Source organism: Mustelus asterias, chromosome 13 (assembly GCF_964213995.1).
Source record: "Mustelus asterias chromosome 13, sMusAst1.hap1.1, whole genome shotgun sequence".
NCBI lineage: Eukaryota > Metazoa > Chordata > Chondrichthyes > Carcharhiniformes > Triakidae > Mustelus > Mustelus asterias.
In genome coordinates, this window is record NC_135813.1 from 87,783,359 (window position 1) to 87,799,282 (window position 15,924).

The 15,924-nt window shown below is 43.6% G+C and overlaps 1 protein-coding gene across 1 annotated transcript in view; it reads left to right on the forward strand.

Annotated features, from left to right (window-relative positions):
- The first annotated feature begins 1,841 nt into the window (after nt 1-1,841).
- txnrd2.2 (thioredoxin reductase 2, tandem duplicate 2) overlaps nt 1,842-15,924 on the forward strand; it is a 95,563-nt gene continuing 81,480 nt past the window's right edge. Inside the window, exons 1-4 of the mRNA XM_078227236.1 lie at nt 1,842-1,980; nt 2,615-2,680; nt 11,489-11,545; nt 14,050-14,194. Of these exons, the coding sequence (XP_078083362.1) occupies nt 1,875-1,980; nt 2,615-2,680; nt 11,489-11,545; nt 14,050-14,194 (374 nt within the window). The 5' untranslated portion in view covers nt 1,842-1,874. The remainder of the gene's footprint in view (nt 1,981-2,614; nt 2,681-11,488; nt 11,546-14,049; nt 14,195-15,924) is intronic.

A 15,924-nucleotide genomic window follows, 5' to 3' on the forward strand; every position in this document is an offset into this window, starting at 1 on the left:
GAAGAAATGAACTAATAACCAAAAGTATACAAAGCAATACAATACCTTTCAAAACCACAGGCTGTCCTGTTGATAATGTAGTGACTGTTATAATGGAGGAAACAGGGTGGCCAATTTGCACACAGCAAGATCCCACAGGCAGAAATGTGATAATGACCAGATAATCTGTTTGGTGATGTTGATTGAGGGGTAGCCAGGACACTGGAGGTAACTGCACTTCTTCAAACTAGTGTCTTGGGATCTTTTACATCCACCTGAGAGGGCAGACCTAGTCTCAGTTTAATGTCTCATCTCTGGAGTGGGACTAGAAGTCCCATCCTTCTGTCCCAGAGATGAGGGTGCTGTCCTCTGAAGCTACAGCTGATAAACAAAATATATTTTTAACAAAGGGCCTTTAATGTGGTAAATTATCCCAAAGCACTTCAAAGAGCATTAGAGAAGGCAATGAAACAAAATTTGTCATCAAGTCATGGGACAAACTAGGGGAATAAATACACGATTCCATAAATAAAATATAGAAAACACAGAGGCAGCCCAATACCCTCTTGAATATGAAAATGACTGGGAATTAACTTGACTTGACAACAGACGATTTATGGACTTTAATACAAAATGCAGAGTGCATTTTTGTTTCAATTCTATAAATTAAGGAGATCTGCATTTTGCAATGTTGTAATTATTTGTATACTGAATATTTGTGCAATCCTTTTATGTTTTTGTCTATAACATGACTATTTGTTTTATTTGTGTTGTCAATTCAGCACCTGCTATGATGTTTTTTATGAATAAATGATCCATCTATAGTGAGATATTAGGACAGGTGACTAAAGGTTTGGTCAAAGAGTAGGTTTTTAAGAAGTGTCTTGAGGGGAGATGCTGCAATGATTTTCTACTGGGGTTGTTGCAGTATATTGGAGATTAATCTTCAGTGCCTGGACACTCCAGGATCATACTGAAGTTTGCTAACACTCTGAGAATCAGAATGGTGCAACACAGGAGGCCATTCAACCCATCCAGTCAACTGCTGTTATTGCGAAGGTGTCAGATATGATCACTTCCAGCAACTTTGTTTGATTTTGATTTCTTGTCATGTGTATTAGTATACAGTGAAAAGTATTGTTTCTTGCGTGCTATACAGATAAAGCATACCGTTCATAGCGAAGGAAAGGAGAGAGTGCAGAATGTAGTGTTACAGTCATAGCTGGAGTGTAGAGAAAGATCAACTTTGTCGGCAAAATGTTTCATGAAGTAAATGTGGAGGAATAATAACTTTCGGAACACTGAAACAACATTAAAGGTTTTTCAAAATTAAAGGGAATTTTCACAGTAACTTCATTGAAGTGTTAATGTAAGTGTTTGTGACACTAATAAATAAACTTTAAAGGTTAAAATAAATACACATTAAAGAAGGTAACACTTAACATGATAAAGATAGGGCAGCTCAAAACAAACTGCAGCAATCACTTGTTCAAAGTTAGGCTTGGTTAGTATGTTGTGTGTGTATTTAGCATGTGTGGGGATGGTTAGCATGTTCTGTGTGTTTAGCATGTGGGGATAGTTAGCATGTTGTGTATTTAGCACGTGTGGGGATGGTTAGCATGTGTGTATTTAGCATGTTGTGCTGTGCAGGGGTGGTTAACATGTTGTGTGTATTTAGCATGTTGTGCTGTGCAGGGGTGGTTAACATGTTGTGTGTATTTAGCATGTTGTGATGTGCAGGGGTGGTTAACATGTTGTTGTGTGTATTTAGCATGTTGTGCTGTGTGGGGATGGTTGGAGTGTCTTTGGGAGCAGGTTTGATGAAATTGAAATTCCTAATTTCCCAATCAGGCAGCGCGGGGGGCAGGCGGCCCGGGGTCCTCAGGCCGGGCAAGATGGCGGCGCTGAGGCTGTGGAGCCGTTGGAGGAGGAGAGAGAGCGGGGCCCGGGTCTGGGGGAGCGGAGCCCCGGCCTGGGGGAGCGGGGCCCGGGGACTGGCAGGTAGGGGTCACCGGGGACCGGGGTTGCTCAGAGGCGCCGACCTGAGCGCGAGCTCGGACTGGTTTACATCCCCACTCTCCCCACTTCCCCATTTACAACGTATTCCCCCCTCTCATTCCCCCCGCCTCATTCATCCCTATTCCCCCTTCCCGCTCTCCCACTTCCCGCTCTCCCACTTCCCCCTTCTTCTCCCTCCTCTCATCCCCCCCACTTCATTCATCTGTATTCCCCCATTTGCCCCTCTCCCCACTTACCCCTTCTTCCCTATTTCCCCCCCTGTCCTATTTTCTTCTGCGCTGCATTTTCCTCACACTTTTAAGTTCTCCATTTCAGGCAGAAAGATGATTGCCTGAGAATTTCCCCCAACAGTTTGATATTTATCCTCTAAGAGAGAGCCTGAAGCTGTTTGGGTGACTTGTGTACCAATTCGTTCAGGGCTTTTTAACCTTGTTCTCTATGGTGGGGCGCCTGACCTTTTTATTTGTAAAGGAACTTTAATACTCCGGGACTAGCAACCATCATCTCAAATCCTGTCTGCTGAATCTGAGAATGACCATTGTAAAGCTGTTTATCTAACTTGAACAATCTCCTCCACTCAACTGTTTTTCATGTTGGTTGTTTCTTTAATTTGCAGGAAAATACGAGTACGACCTGTTGGTCATCGGTGGTGGCTCTGGTGGTCTTGCCTGTTCTAAAGAAGGTACAATTTAATTCACGCTAACCAGGATACTTGTAATTGAGTATATATCCTGACAGACATCTCTCACAGTTATTATTGTCAAGTTGGGGACCAACTTTGGTTTAATGAGGAGTACAGGACAGGATGGCAAGAGGAGGTGTCTCTAAAAATGAGGTGCCAACTTCATGAAGCTACAACACAAGTCTACATGTTGTTAAACAGCATGCTCTAGACAGATATGAGCAGTCCTGCAACTAGGGGATTAGATCAAAGCTTTGCAGCCCAGCTGTATCCAGTCGTGATGTATTTTTAAATTTGTGGACATTGTTGGCAAGGCCAGCATTTATTGCCCATCCCTAATTGCGCTTGAGAAGGTGATAGTGAGCCACCTTCTTGAACTGCTGAAGTCTGTTTTGTGTAAGTACACCTACAGCACTGTTAGGAAGGTAGTTGCAGGTGCTGCCCTTATCCTACCAGGTGGTTGAGGTTACAGGTTCGGAAGGTGCTGTCAAAGGAACCTCAGTGGGTAGCTGGATTGCATTTTGTAGTTCGTACACACTGCTGCCACTGTGCATCAGTGGTGGTTAGGATACCAGTCAAGTGGTCTGCTTTACACACTCCTCCGTGGAGGTGGCTAACGAACCAACAAATGTGAGGAGGAGGCTCAACAATGACAGAACCCAGTACATTAGTACAAAGGACAAGGCTGAAATAACTCTGCCGGCCTCTTGACGTCCCCCCATTCACAGATGCCGGTCTTGATTCAGTCCACATAATATCAAGAAATGGCTGAGTGCTTGGGGTACAGTGAAGGCAATGGGATCCAACAAAACCCTGGCTGTCGTGATGCAGGCTCGTGCTTCCAGAACCAGCTGTGTCTCCAGCCAAGCTGCTCCAGTATAGCGACATCACTGAAGCCTGCCTAGAATGTGGAAGGTTGCCTGGGGGTGTCCTATTAAGGAAAGGCAGGACATATCCAATCAGGCCAATTACTGCCTTATCAACATGTACTCCATCGTCAGCAAAGGAAGGTGTCATCAACAGCGCTATCAAACAGCAAAAATACTCAACAATAACCTGCTCATCGATGTTCAGTTTAATTTAGCCAGGATCACTCGACTCCAAACTTCATTGCAGCCTTGGTCTGAACATGGACAAAAGAGCTGAATTCCAGAAATGAGGTTAGACAGATTGTCCTTGAGACTAAGGCAGCATTTGATTTCGTGTGGCATCAAGGAGCCCCAGGAAAATTGAAGTTGATGGGAATTGGGCAAACTCTCCATTGGTTAGAGCCATATCTACTGTAGTGGAAGATGGTTGTGGTTTTTGGAGGTCTCATGACAGTATTGCCGGAGTTCCTCAAGATAGTGTCCTAGACCCAGCTAATTATAGCTGCTTCATCAATGACCTTCCTTCCATCATATGGCCAGAAGTGAGGATATTTGATGAATGTTGAACACCATTTGATGATGAAGCAGTGTGTCTGCACGAATTGGACGATATCCATGCTTGGGGTGATAAGTGGCAAGTAACATTTGTGCCATATGCAGGTGCCAGGCAATGACCATCTCCAGCAGATAATCTAAGCACCTCCCCTGGTCATTCAGTGCCATTACCATCACTGGGGGCGGGTGGGGGGACGGGGACCAGAGCAACGGCTGGATATGCTCTTTCATTTACTGTTTTGATCAGTCAAATTACCTCATTTACTCATCCAGAACCATAATAACTTCAGTATACTTATTCGGTACATAATCGCTCAACAGGAACATTAATCAATAATGTTCAGAAGGGGCCTGCATTTGGAAAATCCACTTATTGCTTCCAAAGTGTGGCTTAAGGACACACACATCAGAGTGCAGCACATTTCCCTTTTCTCTTATACCTCCTACAGATTTCTACACTGTTTAGGATGCATGATTATACCCACTGATGAAGCTGTATTGTTGAGCACAAAGGTTTTCACACAGTGGGTTGAAGTGCTTCAGGCTAGTATAATTATAATGAGTGCAGTATAAACAAATATTTAAACCTTTTAGCCCCTACAGTGGGCCTCAGTGTAAATTACTCTTATTAGCCTGTTAATAAGTTCATCGTTTAAGCACCTGTTTCCTCCCATATTGTCACTTTTCTCCTTTCTCCCCCTGCTGTTTTGTTGATTCTGAATGTTGAGATGGCCCTTTTTAAATTTGTTTTTGGAAACAGACTTCCAGCAGACTGGCAAATACTTTGGAAAAGAAATTAAATTCAGGCCAACCTGTCTTTTTGGGTCAACACCAGGGATCTTTTAAGGCAGAGCTAGATAGATTAGAATCATAGAATCCCTATAGGGCTGAAAGAGGCCATTCGGCCCATCGAGTCTACACCGACAACAATCCCACCCAGGCCCTATCCCTGTAACCCCAAGTATTTACCCTGTTAGTTTGCCTGACAAGGGGCAATTTAACTTGGCCAGTCCACCTCACCCGCACATCTTTGGACTGTGGGAGGAAACCGGAGCACCCGGAGGAAACCCACGCAGACATGGGGAGAACATGTAGACTCCACACAGACAGTGACCCAAGCGGGGATTGAACCCTGGTCCCTGGCGCTGTGAGGCAGCAGTGCTAAGGGGTGGAAGGTTATTGGGGGTCGGCAGGAATGTGGGGTTGAAGTTACATACAGATCAACCATGATCTTATTGAATAGCGGAGCAGGCTCAAGGGGCCGAGTGGCCTCCTCCTCCTAATTCATATGTTCATATCTATCTCATGACCCTATTCCAGGTGACATTCTCCCAGTGTCCTGGCTAACGCTGCTGCCAACTTAACCAAAACCAGATTGTTTGGTCACTTAACTTTCCGCGCTGTTAGTGACCCAAGTCTGACTACAGAGGAATTGCGACAGCTCCTCAAAATAATTCATTTCCTGTGCATGATGTTGGGACTCGATAAGAGATTTGACGAAGTAAAGCATTGCGAAATACAGGTTCTTTTCTGTGTTTTATAGTTTGCAGCTGGTCTATATCTTAATAGTTCAAGAAAGTGTCTATTAAAATGCTTTATTTGCTTACTGTTATTTTTGTTACGAAAATGCTGAATGTTTGTAAGTTTTGAATAGCATGTATTGAATAAGTGGAAATGAATAACAGGAAGTAGTATTATAGAATCATAGACTCCTACAGCGCAGTAGGAGGACATTCGGAACATCAAGTCTGCACTGACCACAATCCCACCCAGGCCTTATCGCTACAACCCTGTGCATTTACCCTAGCTAGTCCCCCTGACATTAAGGGGCAATTTAGCATGGCCAATCCACCTAACTCGCACATCTTTGGACTATGGGAGGAAACCGGAGCGCCCGGAGGAAACCCACGCAGACACGGGGAGAACATACAAACTCCACACTGACAGTGACCCAGGCCAGGAATCAAACCCAGGTCCCTGGCACCGTGAGGCAGCAGTGCTAACCACTGTGCCACTAAAAGTCTAAATATGGGGCTTCCTTAGATCAGAGAAGTTTAAAGGGAGAAGAGTCATGTCGATTCAACATTATATTTTCTTTCTCCACAGATACTGCCTGATTTTCTTTTTCCTCCCAGAATTTTTACTTTTGTTTTAAGGTTAAGGGGAGATCTGATAGAGGTTTCCAAAATTGAGGGATTTTGGTAAACTAATTCAGGAAAAAACTTTTAATTGAAACCAGAGGACATAAACTTAAAATCATCACCAAAACACAGTGTAGAAGGTTCAGAGAATTTTCTGTGCAGAGGTTTGTTAGAATATGGAATGCTGTATCAGAATCACGGATGAACCTAAATCCATCATGGCTTTTAAGATGCAAGGGAATTAATTTTTCAAGAAAAAAACGTAAACACATTTTTCAGAGTTTGCAACACAGAAACAGATCATTCAGCCCAATTGGTCCGTGCTGGTGGTGGTGCTTCAGACAAGCCTCTTCTCATCCCTCTGCATTTCACTGTCAGCGTAACCTTCTATTCCTTTTTTATCTCATAGAAATATAGAAGAAACATAGAAAAACTACAGCACAAACAGGCCCTTCGGCCCACAAGTTGTGCCGAACACATCCCTACCTTCTAGACCTACCTATAACCCTCCATCCTATTAAGCTCCATGTACTCATCCAGGAGTCTCTTAAAAGACCCTATTGAGTTCGCCTTCACCACCACTGACGGCAGCCGATTCCACTCGCCCACCACCCTGTGTGTGAAAAACTTATCCCTAACATCTCCCCTGTACCTACCCCCCAGCACCTTAAACCTGTGTCTCCACCCTGGGAAAAAGCCTCTGAGAGTCCACCCGATCTATGCCTCTCAACATCTTATACACCTCTATTAGGTCTCCTCTCATCCTTCGTCTCTCCAAGGAGAAAAGACCGAGCTCCCTCAGCCTATCCTCGTAAGGCATGCCACTCAATCCAGGCAACATCCTTGTAAATCTCCTCTGCACCCTTTCAATCTTTTCCACATCCTTCCTATAGTGAGGCGACCAGAACTGAGCACAATACCCCAAGTGGGGTCTGACGAGGGTCTTATATAGCTGCATCATTATCCCCGGACTCCTAAACTCAATTCCTCGATTGATAAAGGCCAGCACACCATACGCCTTCTTAACCACCTCCTCCACCTGCGGGGCCGATTTCAGAGTCCTATGGACCCGGACCCCAAGGTCCTTCTGATCCTCTACCGTACTAAGAGTCTTTCCCTTTATATTGTACTCCTTCATCCCATTTGTCCTACCAAAATGGACCACTACACGTTTATCTGGGTTGAAGTCCATCTGCCACTTGTCCGCCCAGTCTTGCATCCTATCTATGTCCCTCTGTAACTTCTGACATCCCTCCAGACTATCCACAACCCCACCAACCTTCGTGTCGTCGGCAAACTTACCAACCCATCCCTCCGCTTCCTCATCCAGGTCATTTATGAAAATGACAAACAGCAAGGGTCCCAGAACAGATCCCTGGGGCACACCACTGGTGACCGACCTCCATTTAGAAAAAGACCCATCTATCCCCACTCACTCTCTGCCTCCTTTGGGCAATCATGATGTGGAGATGCCGGCGTTGGACTGGGGTAAACACAGTAAGAAGTTTAACAACACCAGGTTAAAGTCCAACAGGTTTATTTGGTAGCAAAAGCCACACAAGCTTTCGAGGCTCTAAGCCCCTTCTTCAGGTGAGTGGGAATTCTGTTCACAAACAGAACTTATAAAGACACAGACTCAATTTACATGAATAATGGTTGGAATGCGAATACTTACAACTAATCCAGTCTTTAAGAAACAAAACAATGGGAGTGGAGAGAGCATCAAGACAGGCTAAAAAGATGTGTATTGTCTCCAGTTTCACTGGCTGTCTTGTCTGGAGACAATACACATCTTTTTAGCCTGTCTTGATGCTCTCTCCACTCCCATTGTTTTGTTTCTTAAAGACTGGATTAGAGCCTCGAAAGCTTGTGTGGCTTTTGCTACCAAATAAACCTGTTGGACTTTAACCTGGTGTTGTTAAACTTCTTACTGTCCTTTGGGCAAGCCAGTTCTGGATCTCGTATAAACATCGAAAATAGGAGGAGGCCATTTGGCCCTTTAAGCCAACTCAATAACCCATTCTCACTTTCCCCCCCATATCCTTGATGATTTTAGCCCCAAGAGTTAAATCTAACTCCTCCTTGGAAACATACAATGTTTTGGCCTCAACTGCTGTCTGTGGTAGCGAATTCCACAGGTTTACCACCCCCTGGGTGAAGACCTTTCTCCTTATTTCAGTCCTAAATAGTTTCCCCGTATCCTCAGACAGTGACCCCTGGTTCAGGACTCCTCTGCCATTGGGAACATCCTTTCTGCATCTACCCTGTCTAGTCCTGTTCAAATTTTATAGGTCTCTACAAGATTCCCCCCCCCCCCCCCCCCCCCCCCGCCCCTCATTCTTCTAAACTCCAGTGCATGTAATCCTAACCACTCAATCTCTTGTCATACATCAGTCTGCACTCCCTCCATTGCAAGAATATCCTTCCTCAGATAAGGAAACCAAAACTGCACACAATATTCCAGGTGTTTCCTCATCAAGGCCATGTATAATTGCAGCAAGATATCCCTGCTGCTGCCCTTGAATCCCCTTGTTATCAAGGCCAATATACCATTTGCCTGCTGCACCTGCATGCATGCTTTCAGCGACTGATGTACAAGGACACCCAGGCTTCATTGCATATTCCCCCTTCTTAATTTAAAGCCATTCGGATAATCTGCTTTCCTGTTTTTGCTCCCATAGTGGATAATGTCACATTTATCCACATCATACTACATCTGCCATGCATTTGCCCACTCACTCAGCTTGTCCAAATTATCCTGAAGTATCTCCGCATCCTCCTCACAGCTGATCCTCCCAGCTTTGTCATCTACATTTTGGAAATACTACATTTAGTTCACTCATCAAAGTCATTAATATACATTGTGAATAGCTGGTGTCCAAGCACTGATCCCTGTGGTACCCCACTATCCACTGCCTGCCATTTGGAAAAAGACCCATTTATTCCCACTCTGTTTCCTGTCTGCCAACTCGTTTTCTATCCATCTCAATACATCACTCCCAATCCCCAGACAATCTGGAGACGATACACATCTCTTTAACCTGTGCTTAATGCTCCCTCCACTCACATTGTCTGTATCTTTAAGACCTGGTTGGCTGTAGAGATTTACATTCCAATCAGTACTCTGTAACTTGATTTTGTGTCTCTGTGCCCTGTTTGAGAGCAGATTTCCACTCCATCTGACGAAGGAGCAGCGCTCCAAAAGCTAATGGCATTTGCTACCAAATAAACCTGTTGGACTTTAACCTGGTGTTGTTAAAACTCTTACTGTGTTTACCCCAGTCCAACGCCGGCATCTCCACATCATGACTTTAATTGGTCAGCCATTTCTTTGTTCCCTGTTATAAATTGCCCTGTTTCTGACTGTAGAGAGCCTATATTTGTCTTCACATACCTATAGAAGCTTTTGCAGTCAGTTTTTATGTTCCCCACAAACTTATTCCTGTACTCTCTTTTCCCCTTCTTAATCAATCCCTTTGTCCTCCTTTGCTGAATTCTAAACTGCTCCCAATCCTCAGGTCAGCTGTTATTTTTTTACTGGCCAACTTGTATGCCTCTTACTTGGATCTAATACTATCTCTAATTTCCCTTGTAAAACATGGTTTGGCCACCTTCCCTTTTTTTGCGTCAGACAGGAATAGACAGTTGTTGCGGTTAACCCAAGCGCTGTTCGAATGTTTGCCATTGCCTATCCATCGTCATCCCTTTAAGTAACATTTCTCAATCCATCATAGCCAACTCACAACTTATACCATCGTAGTTTTCTTTATTTAGATTCAGGATTCTAGACTCAGAATCAACCATGTCACTCTCCATCATCCCCAAGGGCCTCACAACAAGATTGCCAATTATTCCTTTCTCATTACACAATACCTAGTCTCGGATGGCCTGTTCTCTATTTGGTTCCTCAACTTATTGGTCCAGAAAACCATCCCAAACACGCTCCAGGAATTCCTCCTCTAGGATATTGTTGCTAATTTAATTTGTGCAGTCTATATGCAGATTAAAGTCACCCATACTTACAGATGTTCCTTAATTGCATGCGTCTCTAATTTCATGTTTATTGCCATTCCCAACATCACCATTACAGTTTGGGGATCTATGTACAACCCTCACTAACATTTTTTGCCCCTTGATGTTTCTCAGCTCTACCCTTGCAGATTGCACATTTTCAGAACGAATGTCCTTCCTCGCTATTGCGTTAATTTCCTCTTTAACCAGCAATGCAACCCTGCCTTTTTCCTTTGTGTCTGTCCTAAATACTGAGTGCCCTGGATGTTCAGTTCTCGTGTGTTCTCCTGTTTATCGAGCTCTCCCTTAAATGAATCTGTACTGTTTTTCACCACTACTTCCTATGATAGTAAGTTTCACATTCTAACAACTCTGTGGATAAAGAATGTAAGGAAAGAACATGGGAACAGGAGTAAATGGGTGGTTGTTTTGGAGAGTTACTGCAGGTGCAATGGGTTAAAAAGCTCAGGCTGCCATGTAATGTATTGTAAGATACTGAACAATATCCAGTTCAAATATCATGGACTTCTGCAAAATTTTATGAATAAAGCGTAGTCTTTGGGGAAAGTAAAGCTGTGTGCTGGATTAGCTGAGAGGATCAGACTTTTTCAACTGGTACCCTCAAGTCACACTGTCACCATTAACCAGACAGAGCTGCCTTGTTATGATTTTGAATGTTCTGCCTTGTCCGTGAACCCAGGTCTTATTACCAGTTCTGCAGATTGGGATTCTGATTTTGGTTAATCAGCAAATAAATGAATCATCTAACCCAACAAAGGGACCAGAATTCTTTGTTAAACCACTAGGTGGAAGACTTGACTTCCAACAGGTAGGAAGCTAAAGGGTGAATATTTAATTGTCTTTCTTGGCCCAGCATGCTGAGAAGGAATACTATTAATTTGACATTTAGTGAGTTTACCAAATTGAATTTGACAAGTGTGCATCAGGATACAAAATTCTGCCCCTTTCTTATGCACTCTGCGCCAATCCCTCTGTGCCCTCCTTTGTGCTGCTCACTGTCCCCAGACTAAGAGGATGGTCGGGCATCCTTTTCCAATATGTCCATACTGAGCTGTTGACAAGCTGGTCTGTGAGTGCAGTGCAGAAGGTGGTGCATTTTTCCATTACCATTTAATGTGTAAGCACTATTATATTCCCCTAATCATTGTTGTTTGGCTGTTGTGTGAAATGGACCTTCAGTCTAATTGCTGTTTATATATAATTCCCTACAGCTGCCCAGTATGACAGAAAAGTAGCGGTGTTAGATTATGTGGAGCCATCACCTAAAGGTAAGAAAATAGATTCCTATGTTAAAATATTCAAACTGCTTAAAGCAAGGGATGGTGACCTGTACCTCTGTCTTAAATTTCTAACATTTAGCTTGGAATAGGGTTAGAATTTGAGTGCAATCACTGCACTGATGAGACTTAACTTCTACTATCGCCTTCGATCAACAATAAAAAATTGCCACAAAAGTCACTCAGATCCTGTCCTGCTGAAGAGGGCTGGCATGTACTTTACTTTTAATTTTGCTGATTTATTGATGTAGGATGTATTTTGGGTGAAAGCCATGACTACTTCAGACTAGAGTTTGTGGCCTGACCCTTAACTTCGAAGGAGGCCATTCAGCCCATCTTTCCTGTGCCACCTGAAGAAAGAGTAATCCAACTTAATCCCACCCTAGTTTTTGAGCTGTAGTCCTGTCGGCACTCTAAGTGCATAACCAAGTGTGTTTTTAAATGTGATAAGGGTTTCTTCCTCTCCCAACCTTTCAAGTCGTGTCAGACCCGACCATCTCTGGTGGGAAAAAAAAACCTCTCAACTCCCCTTCAATCCTTCCACCAATTACTTCAAAATTCTACCCCTAGATTATTGACCCCTCTGTTTAGGGAATTAAATGCTCCCTGTCCCCTCTATCTTGGTCCCTCAATTAGATTTTCCCACAGCCTCCTCTGTTCCAGAGAAAACAACCCCAATTTACCCAACCTTTCTTCACAGTTACAATTCTCCATACCTGGTGACGTCCTTGTAAATCTCCCCTCTCTCATGCAATCACAAATAGTGAATGTATATTTAGGCAAGGTGCAATGTTATAATTTAGTGATTTATATTGGACAAACACTTTGTCTTGACCTCCTTTCTGCTCCAGAGAGTGACTCATGCTGGGTTCAGTTCTACGAGTGTCCAAACTACAGTTGCCAATAGCTGTCCTCTGCCTTGCCCAAGTCACCATTCCTCAGGGTGGACACATGGTAAAATTGGTTGAAGTTCCCTCAGATGCACAGTAATTTGGAACACTAATATGAGAAACTGAAATGACATTACGTTTATTGGATTCCGAGTCTAAAGTCTTTCCCTAAACTCTCATAAGTAATATTCACCTCCTCTGTGGAAATAACAAAGCCAGTTGTACTGACATGTTGAGTGGTAGTTTGTCTGCCCGGCAGGCCTTGACTCTGCTCCCCAGGTGGAGCTGAGTCCAACTGCAGCTTCTTGGCAGGCTTTGACTTGGCCACATGTGAACCTTGACTCCACTGCTTAGCTGGGTCCTGATCTTGACCACAAAGCATGTCCTGACTTTCCAATCCCAGAGAGGCCTGATCTGTCTGTTAATCCCCACCACCCATGAACCCCAACACGACCATCTAGAGTTGTCCAAAGAAGGTTAGAACTCAGTGAAGGGTTGAGATGTTCTTGGAACAGAAGCAATTTGTAAATGGGACTCCAGGTGCGTCCTTGTGCCTCTGTTAGTTGCAGCTCAGGACTGAGCTCCGTGGCCTTGCCAATCCTGCCTTTGTTACCCTACCTCAACTGCAGCCTCTCCTTCAGCTCCATCGTGAAGGCGGCACCTTCCACCTCCCAGTTGAATGTAACCTGATTTCTGTTGACATTTAACTTGTTCTTTTAAGGGTTTCTGTGTGAAGCCATTTTATGTTCCTACCTATTGCATTACTAAAACAGGCAGACAGGAATTACGACTTCTGAAACACTTGACTATCCCTTGGTCAGGGCAGAGGTTTGGGGTCAGATGAAGAAGGGCTGAAGGAAAGATTTATTTTTTTAAAAATCAGAAAATAGAGACCTTTAATGCTAAGATGCATGCCTAAATTCCATACATAAACCACAAGACAAATTGCAAGAGCAAAAGGAATTCTAAAAAGTGAGATCCAGACAAGAAAATGTCGACATTTTGGCCATTTGATCAGAGCTGAAAAGCTTCAGAAGTCTCTTCTCGAGAGGAAAGTGGAGGGCAGCAAAACGAGGAGTTGACCTAGGTGTAGCTGGATGATGGACATCACCGGGCGGTTACAGACGAGCTACAATGGATGTTTGAGGATAATGCAAAGCAGATGAGCTTGACAGCAGATCTGGTACAACCAGGACAAAGACAGGAGGACAATACCTTGTTTGCTTTAACGTAAACCTGTGAATCACTCATCAATTTGAATTTGCGTTCAAAGTAAAAACTTAGGGTCAGCTTCAGTTGCTTGGGAGCACTCTTGCTTCTGATTCAGTTGTGGGTTCAAGCCCGGTCCCTGAGACATTTTAATACCGTGGGATTCTGCACTGTTGGAGGTGCCATATTTCGGATGAGATGTTTGGTTGAAGCCCTGTCTGCCTGTGTAGGTTGGTGTAAAAGATCTCACAGGGTATCCTGAGGACAGGAGAAGCATTGCAATAACAAGTTCTTTTCACTTCATTCAACCTCGTGTCTTTTTTTAAACTTGGGAATGTGGCATCTGTTTTGTTGCAAGAAAGTGTGCAACTTACATCATTGTTTGCTGTCTTCTAGGCACGAGATGGGGTCTTGGTGGTACTTGTGTCAATGTAGGCTGTATTCCCAAAAAGCTAATGCACCATGCAGCGCTGCTGGGAGGTGCCATTAAAGATGCCAAGAATTTTGGTTGGGATATATCCCTGCCTGTACACCATGACTGGTATGTTCAACATTTTAACCAACTGCAATTCATTGTTTGGTCATTTTATTATGTTGTGTATCGCATTTGGAGGCCTTGAGAAGTGGTGAGGCATTTGTTCCAGGAGGATAGATTATACATACTGTACAATAAATCATAATGAGAGGAGTACAATTAATCTTTACTCAGGGCAAGTGGATGGAAGTATCAACAGGCAACTCACCGAAGATGCTTACTTGCACTCCCATGGTATTAGCTGCTCAGGCATATTGGTGTGAACCTGAGAGTGGTTGCTTTCTCCCTCCTGTTCAGCAGGGAATGATGCGTAGAATCAGGGACATAGAAGCACATTTTGCCTCCTTACGTTTAAAGTCAGCAAGTGGCAGAATGCCACAGTTGGCAGAATTCTTACTGCAAAGTCAGAAGATTTTGAGGGATCTATCACTATCAAAGACATGAATTCACAATTTAGTGGACATTTCAATGCGGTACGGTGGGTGTGCTACATTGCTTATGATGTCATCTTTCGATGAGATATCCAGTAGTTCAGAGGGGAATAAAAGGTCCTGTAGCATTAATCAAAGAAGGACAGGTAGTTCAGGGCTCTGAAGAAGAGTCGTACAGATTTGAAATGTTAACTCTGTTTCTCTCTGTGCAGATGCTGCCAGACCTGCTGAGATTTTCCAGCATTTTCTGTTTTTTATTTCAGATTTCCAACATCTGCAGTATTTTATAAACAGGGAGTTCTAGTTGCATGGCCAACGCTCCTCCCTTCGGCCAATGCGATCTTGAACAGATTAATTGGTCATCTAATTTATTTTTTGTGGGATCTTGCTGTGTGTAAATTGGCAGCCCATTTTAAGTATGTTACAACAGTGACTTTAAAAATAATCCGTTAGTTGTGAAGAGCATTGATGTTTCTTTGAGTTGATTTTTTGCATTAGTGAGGCAGCACATTAATCCCTCTCTAAATTATTTAGAAATTTTATTTTGTATTTTTCCTGAAATTTGCAGTTAAAAACGTGCAATTGATTCCTTTTATTTCTCTTCATCTCCCTTTGTTCCCAGTCTCTCTCTGATGTACAGTAACATGGGCAGCAGTTCATTCAGTAGCCGCTCACCCAAGTGTCCATCCTTCAGCAATTGTGCTAAGTTTTTGTGCTTTAGAGTGAGAATTTTACAGTACAAAAAGAGGCCTTTGGCCCCTCGTGTCTGCGCCGGCCATCAAGCACCTATCTATTATAATCCCATTTTCCAGCACTTGGTCCATAGCCTTGTATGTGCTATGGTGTTTCATGTACTCATCTAAATGTTGAGGGTTTCCGCCTCTTTCAAGCGGTCCTGCCACCGTCCGGGAGAAAAGCCTTTTCCTTAAATTTATGCCCCCGGGTATTGACCCATTTATAAGGGGAAATGTTTCTTCCTATCTACACTATCTATATCCCTCATAATTTGATGCATCTCAATCAGCTCCCCTCTCAGCCTAACAAGCTTTTTTGACTGACCACTTCCGCTATTAAACCTGAATCTCTCCCTCCCTCAACTGCGTATGCACACTTTCTTTTGAGTTGGGAGTCATTGGATAGAAGTTAGCATTGTGAATCCTGGTTGACTTCTCCTTTGCCTGGTTCTGAGATGCTTGACCAATTATAGTATCTCCGCCATGACCCTAGATCAGCTAACATGGCACACTGGAACCTGAGGTCATCTGATCTGCATGACCTTTTGTTATCATGGCAACCATAAGTTGA